The following is a 22,114-nucleotide window of genomic DNA, read 5'->3' on the forward strand; positions in this document are numbered from 1 at the left end:
GCCACAACTTTAAACCATAACATCTGTCACACGTATACTAAGTGGGGAACACCTGCCTTAATGAGTTGTGTGAAAGGGGGGAGTGAGGAAGAGAAGAGAGGCAGGTGTTTGAGGAAGAGAGAGGATGAAAGAAATCTGAACAGGTGTGTGTGTAATAATAATAATAATAATAATTAACGGTTTATTGAAAAAATTCTGCAGCCCGAAGGCTGAAAATATACAGTGGACATAAATGACTTATTACATACATTGGTGGCTTAACAAAAGCCTTCATTAGAGAAAGGTGAAGGAACATACAGTGAACATACGGATTAATGTAGGTGTTGAACAGCAAACTCGTAGTGTAGTAACTCCCTCCCAGATGGTGTTATGAGGGACCTGGCGTGGTGTAGTAATTCCCTCGCAGATGGTGTTATGAGGGACCTCACGTGGTGTAGTAATTCCCTCACAGATGGTGTTATGAGGGACCTCACGTGGTGTAGTAATTACCTCACAGATGGTGTTATGAGGAGCACAGTAGTTCCCTCACAGATGGTGTTATGAGGGACTTGACGTGGTGTAGTAATTCCCTCACATATGGTGTTATGAGGGACATGTGGTGTAGTAATTCCCTCACAGATGGTGTTATATGAGTGAGGTGTGGTCTTAGGCCTTCCTATCGTAGACGGATTAACAACATCGCTGGTTGTTGTTGGGTCTCACGGGCCGTTATCACTGGGTACCTGGGACCTCACTGTGTGAAGGTTAACTTGGGTACGACTGTTACTGTTGAGTTGTTCTCACTGACTTAAGCACTGTTCACCACTGTTCACCTCTGTTTAACACTGGTTCCGTTCCTTTCCTAAATGAAATTGTAACTTCTGGCGAGAACTTGTTGATATTCCGGTGGGGTGGAGGGTTCAGGGGAGGGGGTTGGTATGGGCCAACTTAACAGTTGACCTGGCTGCTCCAAGAGGAGCGCCAGGCACGTCTTGACCCTTCAGTGTGTGTGTGTGTGTGTGTGTGTGTGTGTGTGTGTGTGTGTTCTAAGTATCCTTCTACATCAACAGGTGGAAGGAGCTCTGTGGGACTCCTCTGCTTCGACTTACATAAACTCATCTCTCGGCCAAGGTCGTTGTTTGAGACTGGTGGCGTCCGTCCAGACTTGCGGTTAGTTACGGAATCTTCGTGACCACACAAACTACGTCACGCATCTACTGTTGTTGATGGATGGTGGAGGTTGGTGAGGTGCGTCCATCTACACAACATCACCTGATGATTAACCACCCTAACCTAACCTAACCTAACTAACTTAACCTAACCAAACCTAACACAAACCAAACCTAACCTAACTCAACCTAACCTAAACTGACCCACAGGGAGTGAAACAACCAAGGGTGTCTAATCTTCAGGTAATCCCGGAGCAACAATGCCTTTACTCTTCATGCTGAACCAATTATAAAACCGAGTCACTTACCGGAACGAATACCTTTAATTATATAATGTTACGCTGTGTCACGTATCTAGTTAAGTCCTCTCGTATATGACTTCACATTCCTAAGAGTTCCATCACCGTAATAAAAGTTTCCTGGTGTTTAAACTACAAATAACACAATGGAATTAAAGCAAATTATCAGAACTGGGTATTGACATTTATGTAACAATAATAAATGGTTGGCAAGTATCGAGTTTGAGGAAGGGCCTGCAAGGTCAACAGGGGGAGGTGGGAGGGAAGAGGAGAAGGAGGGGGAAGGTGGGAGGGAAGGTGAAAAGAAGGGGGAAGGTGGGAGGGAAGGGGAAGAGGAGAGGGAAAGTGGGAGGGGAAAGGGGAGAAGGATGGGGAAGGGGAGAAGGAGGGGGATAGAAGGGAAGGAGGGTGGAAGAGAGGGACATTCTTTGCTCAAGTTGGTAAGCCTGTCTAGGACCCGACCTGGGGTACGGACTTAGGACACACATCTTTCACTTCACTCCTTCAAGGACATTCTTTAACCCACACGTATATCCTTAACTCATAGGATCACTTTAGAGTTTTTTGTTACAGTTAATATAATACAAGATAGGATTCTTTAATGTATCCTTCTTGTTTTTTTCAGAATCCTATCCATCCTATATAGCCTAGGAAGCAGTAGGCTCTCTCTCTCTCTCTCTTTCTCTCTCTCTCTACCTTGATCACAGAGCAGGATATGTTAAAAACAGCGATTGAAGAGAGAGAGAGAGAGAGAGAGAGAGAGATTCAGAGAAATTTGGAGAGGAGATTTCGTAGAGATTTCGAAGAAGCAGGGAGAGGGAAAAAGCTCATGTGACCACCCATCCCGCACCATCCCGCACCATCCCACACCATCCCACACCATCCCACACCATCCCACACCATCCCACACCATCCCACACCATCCCGCACCATCCCATTATCATAAATCATATAAGTTTAGTGGATTTATTCTGCACCAAATCAATTATTTCTTATGTGTCCGTCTGTTAGTTGTAATATTCGTGTGATTTTTACCTTAATTAATGTTTTGTGTTTACCTGTGTACACGTAATTGATTAATTATCTAATGAATGAAAATGATTATCTAAAAGGTATGTTATGACTGTGGGGATCTACGTTAGGTAAGGTTAGAGTGTATAAATACTGTATGTTAGTCAGCATACACTGTGTCAGGAAGAGATAAGACCTGGCGCACACACACACACACACACACACTACGGCAGTTGCTCTATTGATTCACAAGTTACCAGAATCAATATCATGTTGTGCCTCACCTTTAACACCTGTGGCTAATCGAATTAACCTGTATTTTCTAATTAAAACACAGACTTAACAGGTAATACGACTTTATCCTTATCATTCAAAAAGACAAAATATCATAGACGGTTTTTCCATTGTATACGTGATAGTCCTCTCCGCTGCCAAACGTACGATCACTTTAAATTTCAATGTTTCTTGTGATTCTTTCAATTGCTTTTTATTTGTTTCGTTTCTTTAATCTGGATTTGATATTGTTGACTTTAATTATGATTTAGAGGAATAAAATTATATATTTAACATTACTCAAGTGTAAATAAGAGCCCGGATATCCCCCTCCCAACCCTTACACTTATACCGTACGATAAGTTTGCCTGTAGAAGTCTCCACTGCGCGTGTGTGTGTGTTTGTATGTGTGTCTCCGTGTGCGTGTATGTCTGTGTATACCTGTGTGTGTGTTCCTTGACATAGCACGTGGATGCGGCGAGAAGGAGGCAGTAAGTGTGGTGGTAGTGGTGAACAAGCAGTGTGTCTGGTGTGGTGTTAGAGCAGACTGTACTGAGCTCAGTTCGGGACCTCACCTGACGAAGGGGTTAATTGACTCACCTGATAACATGGAATACACCGTCACGAAGGTAAGTGTTGCAAAGATTTCAGAAACCACGCGAAGATTAGCCCTCCTTTAGGTTATTTCACCTGAGACATTAACCTCCCTAACTTAACCTCCCTGGTAGCTTTAAATGTGGTTAATCATTAGGTAAAATAAGATGAAGTGTTTAATTTTCAAGTGATACGGCTTATCTTCTGTTGTACAGTATGTGTAGTGAAGATTATGTTGTATGTGTAGTGAATATTATGTTGTATGTGTAGTGAATATTATGTTGTATGTGTAGTGAATATTATGTTGTATGTGTAGTGAATATTATGTTGTATGTGTAGTAAATATTATGTTGTATGTGTAGTAAATATTATGTTGTATGTGTAGTGAATATTATGTTGTATGTGTAGTGAATATTATGTTGTATGTGTAGTGAATATTATGTTGTATGTGTAGTGAATATTATGTTGTGTGTGTAGTGAATATTATGTTGTATGTGTAGTGAATATTATGTTGTGTGTGTAGTGAATATTATGTTGTATGTGTAGTGAAGATTATGTTGTATGTGTAGTGAATATTATGTTGTATGTGTAGTGAATATTATGTTGTATGTGTAGTGAATATTATGTTGTGTGTGTAGTGAATATTATGTTGTATGTGTAGTGAATATTATGTTGTATGTGTAGTGAATATTATGTTGTATGTGTAGTGAATATTATGTTGTGTGTGTAGTGAATATTATGTTGTATGTGTAGTGAATATTATGTTGTGTGTGTAGTGAATATTATGTTGTATGTGTAGTGAATATTATGTTGTATGTATGTTGTAGTGAATATTATGTTGTATGTGTAGTGAATATTATGTTGTATGTGTAGTGAATATTATGTTGTGTGTGTAGTGAATATTATGTTGTATGTGTAGTGAATATTATATTGTATGTGTAGTGAATATTATGTTGTATGTGTAGTGAATATTATGTTGTATGTGTAGTGAATATTATGTTGTGTGTGTAGTGAATATTATGTTGTATGTGTAGTGAAGATTATGTTGTATGTGGAGTGAAGATTATGTTGTATGTGTAGTGAATATTATGTTGTATGTGTAGTGAATATTATGTTGTATGTGTAGTGAATATTATGTTGTATGTGTAGTGAATATTATGTTGTATGTGTAGTGAAGATTATGTTGTATGTGTAGTGAATATTATGTTGTAGTGAATATTATGTTGTATGTGAGTGAAGATTATGTTGTATGTGTAGTGAATATTATGTTGTATGTGTAGTGAATATTATGTTGTATGTGTAGTGAATATTATGTTGTATGTGTAGTGAATATTATGTTGTATGTGTAGTGAATATTATGTTGTATGTGTAGTGAAGATTATGTTGTATGTGTAGTGAATATTATGTTGTATGTGTAGTGAATAATGTTATAGAAATTAACACACACACAAGATATTAGTCCCCTTATATGCACAGACACACAGCTTTTGCACACATACATACACACACACAGACAGCAGAGAAAAATATTAAGAAAATAGGTGGTGTGTGAAGGTCATCATCATCATCATCATCATCATCATCATCATCATCATCATCATCATCATCATCATCATCATCATCATCATTATTATTATTATTATTATTATTATTATTGGTGTTGGTGTTAGTGCAGTTGTGAATGCATTTTAAGGAAAACAACTCCCCGCGTTCGTGTACTAAGAATCCGTATTCATTTATATTTTCTCCTTCAAAATCCGCTTACGTAACTCACAGACATCAACACCAGCCAGCCAGTCACTCACACGATACCATCAAGCTTTTGTATCTCTTGCGTTTAAGACAGACGGGAGACAGTAATAATCGGGAGAGAGAGAGAGAGAGAGATGATTGATACGGTAAACTATCTCTCACGTAGAAAAGAGATCACTGAGATGTTATTGTACCGTTTGGTGAGGCGAGGTGAATGGTGCAGCGTCATGCCATGGTGAGCGGGTTTGTACTGTGTTAGTGTAGCGGGAACACCTCATTCTTCTTATCCACCTCCTTCTTCTCCACCTTCTCCCCTCCTCCTTCTTCTTCATCTCCTTCTTCTTCTCTTCTTCTTCTTCTTCGTCTTCTGATTCTTCTTCTTCTTCTCCTAAAGATTCACATACATACATACATACATACATACATACATACATACATACATACATCTGCTTATTTTGTAAACTAACTGAAGAGAGAGAGAGAGGACAATTATCTCACCTGTCTACCTGGGAAACCCAATGTAGCCTCAGGTGAGAGATAGCCAAAAAAGCCAGACAACCAAGTGGCTTTCTCACCGTTGTGTCTCACTCGTGTGTGTGTGTGTGTGTGTGTGTGTGTGTGTGTGTGTGTGTGTGTGTGTGTGTGTAATACTACTACTAATAATAATAATTAACGGTTTATTGAAAGATCATGGCAGACGGAAGGCTGAAAATATACAGTTGCATAATTGGGGAATGGGTCTCTTGATTTACAAATAATATACAAATAACATAAGTGATACAAATATGATATATAATGACTAGGTGGGGAGAAGGTCATACTACAGGGCATTTCAACATTGTGACAGTGCAAAAAGGTAAGATTGAATGGAAGTGAACACACTGGTTGATTATAAGCTATTGATAATTTTTACAATGGTTGGGAATGGGCTGTTCTTATAGCGACCAGTTCGTGCTCATATGGGCTGAATGCGGTTGTGGTGTCGAACAGAAATTCTCGGACGAGGGATCTCGGGTGGTAGTAGGAGCCGGTTTCGAGGATGGTGCAGAAGCTTCTCACCAAATTTGCATATGAGGTTGTGGTGATGGTCAGAGAGAGCAGAGAGGATCAGTGTGTTGAGCGCTTCTTGATATGTGGAGTCAATGGGGGTGGTGGAGCGCTTTAGCTTCAGTTTGTCCAGACGTTTTGCTACTTCTAAGTCAGTGGGAAAGGGGGCTGGTAGGTAAGCAGGGAGATTAGTCGTGTCAAGCCGGGGGAGCGTCTGGCATATAGTTGTGAAATGGTTGTTTGATTGCTCATCTGCGTCAACATTAGTGAGATGGCTAAGGGAGGGGAGGGGGGTGTCTTATTGTTTAGTCCACAGAGTTCTTTAAGCTTACCATACCACTGACTGATGTTGGTCTGCTTCAGGTGTTGCAATTTGGTTGGGTAGTGAGACTTCTTTGCAGTGCGTATTTCGCGGATGACTTGGTTGCGAAGGGAGGTTATGGTCGGAATGGGCTTTTGTTTATGCCGACCTTGTCTACGGCTGCAACGCATGGAATATGTTCAGTGACTTGAGTCGCGCGATAACACTCCTACCAGGGTAACCGTTCCCATGCTTCCTTTAGAAGGTACATGGAGCTACGGGAGTAAGCAATTGGTGGACATCTGTTGATATCTGTTGTTGTGGACGGACGGAAGTGCTTGTCCGCAGTGGACATAACATCACTGGTGGCGCTTTGAGGGCCACTGACACTGGTAGACATTTGTTAATATTTGTCTAGTCGTAAACACCGCGGGTCCTTGTCTCTGGCACTTAAGTGGTCGCCGACACAGTACCCACGATATATGTAAACACCTCGGTGGTCCTTGTCACTGGCACTTTGAAGGTGACCGACAAAGTGCCCACTGTCTGGTATTACACTGCTGTGTTTTGGTGCTTTTTCCTTGGAATGCACTATCGCATCACTGTTTGATAACCAATCAATGCACTGATCACTTGAATGTCTTGTGTGTGTGTGTGTGTGTATGTGAGAGAGAGAGAGAGAGAGAGAGAGAGAGAATTCCCCCCTCAAACACTGAAGGTCATACTTGGAAGTCAAACTTAACGGTGTCGGCAAACTTGTTCAGCTTTGATCCTCGACGTGCGCGTAAGGTATCCCAAACCGGATATATATTTAGTCTCTCTCTCTCTCTCTGTCTCTCTCTCTCTCTCTGTCTCTCTCTCTGTGGCGTCGTTGAGGTGCAGAAGACTGGTTTCCAGACCCAAGTCTTGCTAAGTCCTTCTTGCGACCTCTGAACCTGTTAGAAGTCTGTCTGAATGTATGTCTATCATTATTTCTTTCTGTGTATGTCTGTGTGTCTGTCTGGACCTGTCTTTCAATCAATTTATCTATCAATTTCTCTCTAATTGTCTCTGTCTGTCTGTCTATCAACTTCTATTTTTGTCCATCTATCTCTCCTTACCTGTTTGTCTATTCATCTTTTTTCTCTATCTGTCTGTCTGTCTGTCTTTGGGGGGGTGGTGCTAATCTTCAATTGAACCGTTATATCGTTGTATGTCTTAACGTGTATTTCCCGTAAGAAGAATCCACCAACACACACACACTCACTGACCACACATCAAACACAAACAGTCTGTGTTGTTTTGTGTGTCGTGGTAAAATGCTTTGGTCATAACTGCTTTATTGAGAGAGTGTGAGAGATGGAGACAGAGAGATAGATACAGAGATAGAGTGAGAGATGGAGACTTAGAAAAAGAGAGAGACAGGTAGAAAAAAAGATGAAAACAGACAGACAGAAAAACAGAGAGAGATAGAGACAGAGAGAGAGAGAGAGAGAGAGAGAGAGAGAGAGAGAGAGAGAGACCCTCATCACAGGGTCAACAAACGTGGATAAACTCCTAAAAGACTCGTTGTAGCCCTTCCTGTAGACATCAAGGCTACATTAGACTCTCTTGACTTTCTATAGCCTCTTCACTGCATTATTCTTGCCTCCCTCCCATGGCGTTTCTCTGTCCTTTCCTGAGGTCGAGAGGCTGAAACCGCTACATCGGCCAATGAGGAAGATACAGACGCCTTCACTTATACCTGGTACAGTAGCTGGTTCGTTTCGTGAGATGTGGCAAGTCTGTGTTTGTTTACATCGTATTAAAACTTCAGGAATAGCCCCAAGGTACTTCGCAATAGTAGCCTGAAAAGGATGCTAGATAAACAAACACAGAGTTGCCACATCTCATAAAACGAACAGCCACTGTAATAGGTGTAAATGAAGGCGAGTGTACGTACCTCTCTCATTGGTTGTTGTCCTGGTTCCAGGTAAGTGACTCCAGACGTTTTAATGAGAACGATGCAGTATCTGTATCTTCAACTGATACATGAAGATAAGATGTTGATCAGAGAGCTGAGAGGGTCACTGAACAAGCTTAGCAACTTTGTAGTAAGTGCTGGAACTCTGGAAAGTTTCAAAAGGAGGCTAGATAGATTCATGGATGATAGAGAGTGGTAGTAACTCTCGACAGGAGCTGCCATGCACAGGCCAACCGGCCTATTGCAGACTCCCTATTTTCTTATGTTCTTATGTTCTTATGTTCTTATGTTCTTATAGATGGACTTAAGTACCACTACAGCACTCATTCAGGGACCTACAGATTCTACAGCATTGTCTCGTCTTACTGTAGGCAGTATTGTGACGGGTTAAGTGATCTTGATACTTAATAGAAAGGTTTTATACGTTGCTGTAGGACCTTCCTTATACTGTAGGGTGAAGGTCGCAAGGGTCAAGAATATATTGTCAACCAGTAGTTTCACGTGGCGTCATTGGGTGCAGCTGTACGTGATTGGTTGGTTGGTTGGTTGGTGGGACCATGGGCGGGGATACCCAAAAATGGGAGTTCTAGGAATCTGACAGGAAGACGTGAAGGGGCGAAACCCACACTGAACGCAGCTGTAGGTACGCTGTCTCCATTCTTTCCGGTAATGAAAGTGTCACGTTTAAGTTAGTTATATATTATGAATCAATCTTTTGCACCAAGGTCGAAAAAAGGTTATGGCTGTGTGTGTGTGTGTGTGTGTGTGTGTGTGTGTGTGTGTGTGTGTGGCGTTCAGAGAGGAGTTGTAGGTTACGTTTCTCAACAACATAGTCATCAAGGAGTTTAATTCTTAATTCAGTGGTCGTGCTCTGGAGGACTCACATTAAAGACAAATTGGGATGCTTTACTTCCTGGATAAAACGGTATGGTGAGGAGAGAAACAGACAGAAAGACAGAGAGAGAGAGAGAGAGACAGATAAGCAGACAGACAGACAGAGATAGGGTGTGTGAGATAGAGAAACAGACAGACAGATGGAGATAGCATGTGTGAGATAAACAGAAAAAACAGACAGACAGAGACAGAGAGAGAAAGGCGTCTAGGTAGTTGTCCTTCACGTAATAATTGCTAGATTATAATTCTCTTCTACATTTCTCGTAATCTCGATAGAGATGTGACCACACTCAGCAACTGCCACTACGAGAAACAAAAACAAGCAGGTCCTGGCGAGTAAAAGTGGTTACTCAAGACAAGGGGTAAAGCAGGACCAGGGAAGGGTAGGTTTAAATGTATACTATACAAACAGTAGGAGCGTTAGAAATAAAATAGACTTGCTGAGAGCGGTTGTATGTACCGAGAATGTAGACGTCATAGCAATCACCGAAACTTGGATGAATCTGGCGAGAAAGAACTTTTTATCAGTGTACCACATAGAAGGGTACAACCTTTTTCGCAAGGACAGGGGAGGTAGGAAGGGGGGAGGGGTCGCACTCTTCGTCAAGGATACATTAAAATGTTGTAATAATAATACAATAAAGGGCAGGATGCAAATGCACTACAGGAGGATTTAAATAAACTGCAGGAGTGGTCAGAAAAATGGCAAATGAAATTGAACACCAGCAAGTGCAGCGTACTTAATATTGGAAGAACGAATACTGTCAATGTATTCAGCCTTAACAACATCAACCTAGAGAAGTCGACTTGTGAAAGAGACTTAGGGGTACTTGTAAGCCCGGACCTACGGCCTAGAAAACAGTGCGTTAATGTTCGAAATAAGGCAAACAGAGTATTGGGTTTTATATCTAGAAGTGTAAGTAATAAGAGTGTAGAGGTCTTATTGCAACTATATCTTGCGCTAGTCAGGCCGCACCTCGATTATGCTGTTCAGTTCTGGTGCCCTTATTATAGAATGGATATCAATTCACTGGAGTCGATGCAGCGAAGAATGACGAAAATGATTACGTGACTTAGAAACCTTCCCTATCAAGATAGATTAAAGAAACTAATCTTGCATTCCCTAGAAAGACGAAGAGTGCGGGGAGATATGATAGAAGTATTTAAGTGGGTGAAAGGAATTAATAAAGGCGATATAGATAAAGTTCTTATAATATCCGAGCAGGATAGGACTCGGAGCAACGGATTCAAGTTGGATAAGTTTAGGTTTAGGAGGGAGATCGGAAGGAACTGGTTCAGAAATAGGGTGGTGGACGAGTGGAACAAGCTTAGCAACTTTGTAGTAAGTGATGGAACTCTAGAAAGTTTTAACAGGAGGCTAGATAGATTCTTGGATGATAGAGGGTGGTATTAACTCTCGAAAGGAGCTGCCGTATGTTCTTATAACCTATAGACCTTACACACACACACTATATATATCCCAGGTAGCAATAGTCTCTAATTAACAAGTGAACTAATCAATTCCGTTAATTACCTTCAAACTTCAGGTGATTCTTAAAAAATCTTATCTAAGCTTTATATCAATCTGTTTGTCTGTCTGTATGTCAGTGTTAACATTGTCTTATACGTTAAATGTCAAACTCCATATTTGGTAAATGACTCAGCCGCTACTGCTTCCACCAATCACAATAAAAAAAAAGTCGTCGAGTGTGAGAGTGGCCATTGAAAAACCGGTTTGATGATACGATATTGGTGATTATGATGTGGTTAGCAACTTGGTCAAGGTGAGGGAGTGAGGGCCGGCTTAAGGAGTGAAGGAGTGAGGTGTGGCCGGGTGAGGGTTTGAGTTTGATTGCCGCTTACAGCGGCTACTTTATTGTGCACCCAGCAATCATCCTGTGAGTGGTAGCGCAAAAGCATTACAGAGTAGAGTTAACAACGGGTCATAATAATTAACCCCCGTTGTCAGGGTGAGGAGTGAGATACAAGACATGTATTTCATCATAATTATTAACTTTAACCTTCACGACTCCAGTATGTTTCAAGGTAATGACTTTCGATTACCTGAAGATTAGGCACCCTGACCTAACCTAACCTAACCTAACCTAACCTAACCTAACCTAATTTGACTTCAGGTAGGAGTATGGTAGGGCCACACAGCTGAGTTTTCATAGTTACCTGTTTCTATTCTGGGAGGATTCGTGTGTGTGTGTGTGTGTGTGTGTGTGTGTGTGTGTGTGTGTGTGTGTGTGTGTGTGTGTGTGTGTGTGTGTGTGTGTGTGTGTGTGTGTGTGTGTGTGTGTGTGTGTGTGTGTGTGTGTGTGTGTGTGTGTGTGGTGTGTGTGTGTGTGTGTGTGTGTGTGTGTGTGTGTGTGTGTGTGTGTGTGTGTGTGTGTGTGTGTGTGTGTGTGTGTGTGTGTGTGTGTGTGTGTGTGTGTGTGTGTGTGTGTGTGTGTGTGTGTGTGTGTGTGTGTGTGTGTGTGTGTGTGTGTGTGTGTGTGTGTGTGTGTGTGTGTGTGTGTGTGTGTGTGTGTGTGTGTGTGTGTGTGTGTGTGTGTGTGTGTGTGTGTGTGTGTGTGTGTGTGTGTGTGTGTGTGTGTGTGTGTGTGTGTGTGTGTGTGTGTGTGTCGAAATCAGTAAATAATAGAAATCTACTCAATATGTTGACCTTTAAACGTGTGTACGTATGTATGTCAGGAAAACCAATATTAACACAACTCTGTAACTGTCTCTCCTATTTCTCCTTGTGAATGTCTATCTCTTGGTCTGTGTCTCTGTCTCTTATTTATCTATATTTTTAACCATTTACTTATTCTTTTCTATCTATCTCCTTATGTTCTATCCATTTATTGTTTTATCCTTCATTGTCTCTTAATATATTTGTATCTTCTTATTCACGTAAGATTCCATAGATCACCTGAAAAATAGACACCCCAGTTTATTTCACCTAAAGGTTACCTACAGTATGTTACCTGGGTGGGGTTAGGTTAGGTTAGATTAGGTTAGAATAATTAATCTTTAAAGTGAAATCAACCGGGGTTCCTAATCTTCACGTCATCAAAAAAAAAAAATCCCTCAATCTCTCATCCGCGTATCCATCAGTCAGATCACAATGGACTTATATGAGAAGGAATAACATAAAACATAACGTCACAATTTAATATCGAGGTTAATTTTCCCTTTTCTTAACATTCTGTCGTTATCTTAAATGAGGCATTTAGAGATAAGCTATATCACCCTATGGCAACACTGAGGAAAAATATGTGATAAAAATATAGGAGGAAAATGAGGAAAAAAATCTGCCATGAGAATGTATGTCTGGATGTCGTAGTTGAGATGAGTTGTAGTGACGGGATGTGTAGCTGATGTCAATGTTAAAATGAAGGATGATTTTATAAAGTGTTTCCTGCCGTGTGATGTAGTGAAATAATGAAAGATGTAGCTAGAGGGTTCAGTTAATTCGTAGTAGTAGTAGAAGTAGTTTTTGTTGTAGTAGTAGTAGTAGTAGTAGTAACAAACCCTCCCACATAATAAGTGTTGCGACCTTCAACAGACGACGGAGAGCGGGTCCTCGTGGCTGACGTGGGTGTCGCTGGGGGTGATGACCTACGTGTACGTGGTGGGGGAGCTGAGCCACTTCCTACTAGGGATCGTCTCTCGCCCCATGAGCCAGGAACTACACTATGGGGACCACGCCTGCCTCCCTAACCCACAAGTACCTGAGCAATCACCTGAGTGTCGCACCTTGAACAGTAGCAGGTGAGTGTGTGTGTGTGTGTGTGTGTGTGTGTGTGTGTGTGTGAGCTTATTCTATATATACTGTATATTCTTTTCAAACTTTTCCTCTTTTCATACAAAGTAATCGGAAACGAAAACACACACACACACACACACACACACACACATACTGCACAACACGATATAAACACAATTCCAACAACCTTGTCTCCTATCAAACAGCTCTGACAACACGTTGATTACTGAGGTGTTATCTACATAAGGATAACCCACATTCTCAAGATAACACTCAAGATGTGTTTCACGTGTCCATCGTTCCGTGTCTGGTGATGGATGTAGACACGGTGGTGAAACTATAGAGAGAAAGTCCCATGTCACGGAAGAGGAATTACGGTGTAAGAAGGGGGAGAGAAAGAGAAGGGAGAAGTTGATGGGGAGAAGTTGATGGGGTGAGATAAAGGTGAGAATGTGTGGCTCTATTTAGGATAGGGTGTTGGGGATAAGACCGGGAGGAGAGGGAGGGAGAGGAGAATGAAGGGAGCTATGTAACCGAAAAGAAGAGTTAGAAGGGAGAAGAGAGAGGAGGAAGGCGAGAGAGGAGAGGAATAATAAAGGAGAGTGAGGGAGAAGGAGAAACTGGGGAAGACACAATAACTGGATGGGTTGGTCTGTGTGTGTGTGTGTGTGTGTGTGTGTGTGTGTGTGTGTGTGTGTGTGTGTGTGTGTGTGTGTCAACAACTTATGAATATGGTATCATTGTCCTTCCCATCTCTCTGTCAGTCTGTCTATCTGTCTCTACACACACACACACACACACATACACACACACACACACACACACGCACATACACACACACAGAGACCAACCCATCCAATTATTGTATAGTAGTCTCAGGTGCTCAAGGCAACTAGACCGTCAAGTCCAGCCTCGACCCTCTTGACTCTTGAACTGAACTTAGTTATCGTGTCAATATTCCCAGACAGTCAGCGATGAGGCAGCAAGACTAGTCCAAGCAAGCAGATCCACACACACACACACACACACACACACACACACACACACACACACACACACACACACACACACACACTCGTTTCTCGTTATGTGAGGATCAAAACATACAGGTGTGTTCCTATTGACAAAGGTTCTAATTACGTAATGTGTGAGAGAAAGAGTGAGAGGGAGTAAAGGTGAGGGAGAGAGAGAGAGAAGGTGTGGCTAGGTGAGGGAAGATGGGGAGGACTGAAGGAGGGTAAAGGAGGGTGAGGTAGAATGAGGCTGACTTAGGTAAGGGAAATTAAATAATGAAGGTTAAGTGAGGGAGGATGATGAAGAGAGAGAGAGAGAGAGAGAGAAGGGGGAGTAGGGGTAGTAATAGTAGTAGCAATGGTAGTGGTAGGATAAGTAGTAGTAGTAGTAGTAGTAGTAGTTCTCTGTTTTAGCATATGTATAACACCTGTCCAATAACACCTGCTTTCCACCCTGACAGCAATGCAACACCTGTCTAGTAACACCTGTCCAATAACACCTGTCTAATAACACGCCCCCCCCCCCACCCTAACAGCTGCGGGAACCTGCTGGAGGAGGACAACAACACGACCTGTGTGTGGGACTACTCGGGCCTGGGGTTAGATTATCAGGTCCTCGCTGGTCCCGCCTTCGTCGCCGTCTTCACTACCGCTGGCGTCATCATCGGCTTCATCTCTGACAAGTTCAACAGGTGAGAGACACAACTAACAGGTAAGAGATACAAGTTCAACAGGTGAGAGACACAAACTCAACAGGTGTATCTTGATAAAATAGGAATAAGTCACCTGTCCTCTTTACCTTCCCTTTACCTGTATAAGGACGAAATGAGATATATTTCTTCTATAATTATCATCAAGATAAAACTAGTGTGTGTGTGTGTGTGTGTCCAGGAGGTCGTTGCACTCACTGTCTCTCCTACAGGAAGGTGGTGGTGACTGTTTGCTGCGGGGTGCTGACGTTGGCGACAGGGTTGACGGGGGCTGCCATGAACTATTGGCAACTGGTAATTCTCAGGATGACTACTAGCGCAGGGTAAGTCATGGGTACAGGGTGAATCATGGGTACAGGGTGAATCATGGGCGCAGGGTGAGTCATGGGCAACGGGGTGAACCATACGTTTCTCATGTGCTCCAAAAACATTCTTCGTCTTCCCCACCTACAGGGAGTCGGCTTTCACCCCCGCCTGCAGCAGTATGATCTCCGACATGTTCCACGAGGTAATCCAAACAGCTCCTTGTGTTGTGGTGTGATGTACAGTTCCTTGGTCACCTCCTCAATGTGATGTCTCCTTTATTATATCTTCCTTGATCCTGTTTACGTGTTTATAAGATTCGTTTTAGTAAAGTTAGTTTAGTGTACAGATGGTGTGAAATAACAGTTGATTCTTCTCTCTCCCTCTCCCCTTTCCCTCTCCTCTCACTATTCCTCTTCCTCTCTCCCTTTCCAAACATTTTCCCTCTCCCCTTCCCCTTCCTCCTCCTCTACCCTTCCCCTTCTCTCCTCCCCCCTCTCCACCCTTCCCCCTTACAGTCTCAACGCGCCCTGGCTCTGGGAATCTTCAACTGGGGTATCTACTTCGGATACGGCCTCTCCTACGCCGTCGGGAACTTCATCACAGCAGCTAACATCGTTGACATGGTACGTACTATAGACTACCTTACACACTGATGATATTTATCTTTCTAAACTAAAAATAAAACCTGAATATTTATCAACATCAGTGAGAGATTTTAGGTTAGTCTTTATCTTATCTCACTAACTCTCCTGTAGGGGTTGGGATCTAGAACATGACAGTGTAGTTGTTAAAGGAGGAAGATTGCCAGAGAAGTATTAGAGTGGACATGCAGGGAAGGCTTTACAGTAAAGGAAGAAGATTACCATAGATAAATGTGACAGCATAGGTATTCAGAGTACGATGGTGTGGTTGTGTTACAGGGGTGGCGATGGTCGTACATTGTGACGGGGATGATGGGTGTGGTGGCAACCCTGTTACTTTTCCTGGTGGTGAAGGAGCCACCCAGGGCCAGCCAGGCGGAGGTCACGCAACAGCCCCCAAGGATAACATCCATCAACGAGTTCAGTAAAGTCATTAAGGCGGATCCTGCAGATATTGACACGGAGTTTACGAAGATTTATAACTCTAAAAATGATGTGAGTTCCCCTACAGGTAGCCGGTTGACGGAGGGGCTACTGGGGGAGGAGTCTGGTCCCAAGGCAGTGGTCAAAGCACTCCTTCAGCCCGCCGTGTTAGTTCTGGCCCTCGCTGCTTGTATCAGACACACAGGTGAGAGAAATAGATGTTATTTAAGCCACTGAGACATATATTCATAACCTCGTTTTAGTACAGTGAACGAACTTTCATATTTATATCGTTCATTAAATAGAGACTTCACATCGAATAAACCCTCGATATAACGGACTCTCTTCTCCACATAGTCAACTAAAAAAGACATGTCACTTCAACGCACTTACCTAGGTACTCAAAAAGCCCACATGTCCTTAATTAACACTCCCCCTCACCTGCCCCTCACCTGCCCCTCACCTGCCCCTCACCTCCTCCAGCCGGGTTCTCGTGGGCGTACAACACCCAACTCTACTTCCTCACTTACTACCCCAACTTCAACATCGGACTCTGGGTAATGTGCGCTTCTATCGTGGGCGGGTCGCTGGGTGTGGCTGTGGGCGGCTTCGTCTCTGACCGTCTAGTGAAGAAGTTGGGCGTGAAAGCCAGGCTATACGTGCTGGCTGCAAGTCAGGTAAGACGCGGACCTGATTTATTGTGTGGTGTAAGCCCTCCATTTAACGGCCATTATTCTAAAGGGTATAATCCGTTATATGGAGGTATACCATCTAATAGACCTCGATATAATGGATGGTACTCTCCTATATAGTCCGTTCAATAAAGGTATCACTGTATTATATAGTGAAGTTGTCTTCCTGGTGTATAGTATAAGTATCCTGATTTACATTGTGATAGTAATGATAATGATGATGATAATGATGATGATAATGATGATGATGATGACATTTGTAATAGAGAAATAATAGTGAGAGAAGTATTGTACAAATCTCCTCCCCCTACTCATTCTCCTCCTGCTCCTCGTCCCTACTTCTCCTCTTCATTCTCCTCCTCCTCCTTTTACTCCTCCTATTTCCCCCTTGTCTTCCTCCTCCCTTGTTTATACTCGTCTTCCTCCTCCGTCAGCTGATAGCAACGCCCTTCGCTGCTGGAGTGCTGTACTTCCCTCCTCCAGGTTGCTTCTTCATCCTGCTGGGGTCCTACGTCTTCGGTGAGTGTAGGTACTGTGAGAGAGAGAGAGAGAGAGAGAGAGAGAGAGAGAGAGAGAGAGAGAGAGAGAGAGAGAGAGAGAGAAGTACACGTTTAGGTGTTGAGTGAGAACGAAAGAGAGAATAAGAGGGCAAAGGAACAGAGAGAGATGCAGACAGACAAAGTGTGAAAGAAAAAAGAGTGAAAGATGGAAACAGACAGATAGAAAGACAGATAAAATATGAAAGAGAAAAAGAGACGGACAGACAGTGAGACAGTTGTGGTCACTGCTTCCACACAAATCAACACGAGATTGAAAACCTACAATATATAATGCCTCTCGTATAATATATAATAAACTATATCAAATTGTCCTCATTCTGTGTAATATAATTCTCCTCCTTTTAAAATAATGATGACTTTATACTCGTGTTTATATGTTTTCATTTTCTTCCGTATTGTTTCTCTCTCTCTCTCTCTCTCTCTCTCTCTCTCTCTCTCTCTCTCTCTCTCTCTCCTCACACACCAACTCACTCCCCTCCGTCACCCTTAGCTGAGATGTGGTTTGGGGTGTTGTTCGCCGTGTTGCTGGAGCTGGTACCTAAAACAGTTCAGTCTACCTCCATCGCTGTGTTCCTCTTCGTTATGAACAACATCGGTGGGAATGTACCTGTCATTGTTGATCCTCTGTCCCACCTGTTGACCTACCGTGGCGCCCTCTACGTCATGTACCCGGGAATGTATTTAGTTAGTAAGTATATCTCTGTTTTATACGTTATTTGATAATTTTCTTTTTTTTTTACGTCTTATAAAAGTTTTTAATTGGATTTTTATTATTATTAATTATTTTATTTTTCCAGGCGCTCTGTTCTTCTTCCTGAGTAGTTTCTTCCTGTGAGAGTCGACATAGCAGAGACTCTAGAGAATAAGGACCCCAGTTTATTTCACCCGAGGATTAAACACCCAAACGCTAACCTAACCTAACGCTAACCTAGCCCAACCTAACCTAACCTAACCTAACCTAACTGTAACGCTAACCTAACGTCCCAAAGGTAGCGATAAGGTGTTAAACTATCAGGTGAAATAAGTTAGGGTGTTTAATCTTCAGGTAATGTTCGAATTACCATGTCTCGTCTCACCTGCCGCACCTGGAGAACACCTGCTGTCTTATTGATTCTAAGAGCCCACCTGCCTGCTGGCCCCATCACCTGTGCAAAGCGTTTTAATCGACTCCGGGAAACCAAGCACACGTCCGTAGCAAATATTGTATTGTGCAGCCACGGACAACAAGCACGTACAGCACGAACAATCGTACATACAGCCACAAGCTACAACAGCCACGGTAAACCTTGTGCAATCACGGACAGCCACTTGCAGCTACGTACACAATGCCACTGTAAAACTTACTACAGCTACAAACAAACACGCACAATCACGGACAACAGTTTAGCTGAGAAAACCCATAAAAGCCGCTAACAAGAAGCTTTGGCAACAGAGATAACCCTAAAGTTGTAAGCAACGTGCACCTATAGCCTCAGCTGTAGGATAAAGTGAAAGGTTGACAGTAAGATGTGGTGGTGTGGCGATGTGGTAGAGTGGTGGTAGGGTGTGGTGATGTCGTGCCGGGGTGTGACGGCGTGATGAGGGTGTGACGTGGCGGCGTGGTGTGGGAGTGTGGTGGTGACCGAATAATGTGATGAATTAACCCTTAATTATATAACCTCTGAGGGGTGAAGGAGCCTTAAGAATCCTGGGAACAAAATATATATAATAATCAAATAATCATATATATATATATACTGTATATAGACTGTGTGTGTGTGTGTGTGTGTGTGTGTGTGTGTCATGATAACTAGTTCGTCTATGAACAATATATTCTTTTACCTAATGTTATCTTGAGAATAAACTGGAAGGCACATAACGATGAGAAAGACATTATAAGACATACCCTACTCGTCCGTCTGACATAAAATGGACATGCTAATTAATTCTGCTATTCCCTTCTGAGAGATAAAGAGAAATGGTAGGGGTATTCTCTCTATATTGTGAGGCAGTAATATAGAGACATACTATTTCTCTCTTTGACCCGTGAGACATACATCTCATTCTACTCTTCCCTCGTGAGACATAACAGATAGGAACATAATTATCTTCTGTTCCCTGTGTGATTTCCTGCCTCCCCCCACCTCCCTGCCTGCTCCCCTGCTTCCCTTGCCTGCCCTTACCTCCCTGCCTACCTCCCTTACCTCCCTGTCAAAGCCCTCTACCTACCTTTCTTCCTCCCTGCCTCCCATGTACTCTTCCTCAGGGGCTTTTACTGTACAAGACGTCCTCTATAGTCTATGAATACTCCCATAGTCTCCCACTCAACCTCTGGTCGTGTAAATGAGTACTTAATAAAATAGGAAAATAAGTTCTGATTGGCTGCTGTCTTTATCAATCCGCATAATATATGAGTTTTAGTTGGTCTTTGGTGATGATGGTGCCTCTAGTGGGTTCAGTGCCCTCTTAGATCGGTGTCTTGAGATGGAACATGAAAGTCGCTGGTTACTGGAACACCTGTTTAAAGAGACATGACATGACATGACATGACATGACCTGACACCACGGAGTTGACGCAGAAGGGAAACTTTCCCTTCTGCGTCAACTCCGTCAGGTAGGTTGTGTTGTGGATGAGAGTTAGTGTTATTTGTCTTGTTTTGAACGTGTGTTGTGTTGTGTCTTCTCGTTCAAGTATTTGTTTACGTTTGTATAATGTGAGTCTTGTAAAAGGAGGAATTAAATTTTTTATTTGTTGAAATAAAACTAAATAACTGTTCGTGTTTGTTTTATTGTCATTTTTGTATTACCTCACTCTATTTACCCTCCGTGTATGTATATATAACTGTATGTGTACAGTGGGGTATGTGTACAGTATCATATGTGTACTGTTACGAACCCCGCCACCAATTGTCATGATCTACCTCTATCTATTGTCATGATCTACCTACCCAGCACCACGAGCAACGCCATCTATTGTCCTGATCTACCTACCCAGCACCACGAGCAACGCCATCTAGGGACGAAACACGAGTATGACTCGTCTTAGTTACCACTCCGGGGTTTCCCTTCTCCATATCCTGGTTGTTGCGTCACCTCCTACAAGTCTTCTTTGTCAGCTCGAGTTCGAGGAGAGAGCAGTTTACTCTGGGAAGTGACCACAGGATCACCTATCCTGGAAACCTACGGCACAGTGACTACCTACCGTCTTCTACAATACTCAGCCTTACTCGTCAGCCATCTCAGCTCCGCACTTAAGTATTTGTAATTTTATATTGTCTCCCCCACGTCCACTTGCTTCAAATTATTGTATGTTGTATAAATATGTATATACTGTTAATGTTTAGGTTAAGTATGGTTAAGGGTAAATTATAGAAAGCTGAATATTTTGTTAAGGAATTTATGGTACTTTATTATACACAACGAAAACTCGCATCCTTTGTCTACCCTTTTATAGTCCGATTGTCTTTGTTTTTTTTTGTTGTTGCCTGTTGGGATCTGGGTAGACTTTTAACTATATTCTATACCCCCAACTCGTAACAGTACAATAGTAAACATACACAGCAAAATAGACTCTCAGAAACATAATATTTTTTATTATCATAACATTACTTATCATCTAATGCAGGTACAGGAGATACCTTCTAAACATTACAGAACATATAGTATGGCATCCAGTGTGAATCAGTGTTAACAATGCTTTCATACAGCAGTGTTCAGTTGTCTGGTTGTGGGCGAGCTTGGTGCAGCCAAGTCTTCAAGGTCGGAGAGGGAGGGAATAACTATTACCCTGTGTTTGAGTTGAGGAACGAAGGGAACGAAGTTTGAGTTGAGGAACGAAGGAAATCCAAACGTAACGTACGGTAATTGGAAGACAAATGTGACAAGGTTATTGACAATGTCGCGTAACACAGTGAAACGAGACGAGTTCTCCATTTGACGTGACGATGTTTGGGAAAAGATATTACAAGAAATTAAACAGATCGACCAATGTATGTACTACAAAGTCATCTCTACAAGGCTTCGTAATTGCTACATGGGATATCTAATGCACCGAGGCTTCTTTCTGTACATGTAGAAGGCAACAGAATCGACACCGATGATAGTGTGTGTGAGATACATTGGTTAGCCCGTCAATATACATACTCTAATACACCAAAGAAAACGTTCCAGTATCGTCTTGATTTTAGAGGTAACTATACTAAAGTGCCAGTCGTTTGTGATACTGTAGTCACCTTTCAGTATATCTAATTTATTATACTGGAAGACTAAAATGGCAGTCCTATGTATCCTGAACTTAATAAAAAATTTAATCTTAGTTGGTCTAGTTTCATCACAGGAAGAAACAGAAGATCACTTGAGGTGTGTGGTAGTTTATATCACACTTGTTACACGCGGTTGCAGCGGTGAAAGGTGTACACTTCTGCTTGCTTTGAGTTAATTATCAAAAAGGGGCGTATCAAAAATGTATTATGCTTCATATATTGTGTAATACTGATCACACTTGATACCAATAAATTTCCAAATACATTCAGTTCAACTACGACAAAAATACTTCTGATTTTATTTTTACCTACAAGAAACTACAAAGTAATTATATGTTACTGTAACTATGGATTATATTTTTGTGTTTTTTCCTAGCTAGTACTTGTGGCTCTCCTAAAAGTAAGCCGCTATCCGAACCTAACCTAAGTAACAATTGCTGTACGATAGTTTGAAAGGAATGGATCGGAATTGAACACTACTGTCGGAGTTCGATGTTAACCTCCACTCCTCGC

General features: G+C 42.2%; 1 protein-coding gene across 1 annotated transcript; it reads left to right on the forward strand.

Annotated features, from left to right (window-relative positions):
* Positions 1–3,111: 3,111 nt before the first annotated feature.
* LOC121855068 (protein spinster homolog 1-like) lies at positions 3,112–20,115 on the forward strand. The gene is made up of 11 exons (XM_042349893.1): positions 3,112–3,360; positions 12,815–13,020; positions 14,565–14,720; positions 14,951–15,061; positions 15,192–15,246; positions 15,560–15,667; positions 15,965–16,313; positions 16,592–16,785; positions 17,235–17,319; positions 17,851–18,048; positions 18,158–20,115. Exons 1-11 carry the CDS (start codon positions 3,340–3,342, stop codon positions 18,193–18,195), a joined length of 1,521 nt encoding a protein of 506 aa, XP_042205827.1. The 5' UTR covers positions 3,112–3,339; the 3' UTR covers positions 18,196–20,115.
* The last annotated feature ends 1,999 nt before the right edge of the window (positions 20,116–22,114 follow it).

Source organism: Homarus americanus, unplaced genomic scaffold (genome assembly GCF_018991925.1).
Source record: "Homarus americanus isolate GMGI-L3 unplaced genomic scaffold, GMGI_Hamer_2.0 scaffold1909, whole genome shotgun sequence".
Lineage (NCBI taxonomy): Eukaryota > Metazoa > Arthropoda > Malacostraca > Decapoda > Nephropidae > Homarus > Homarus americanus.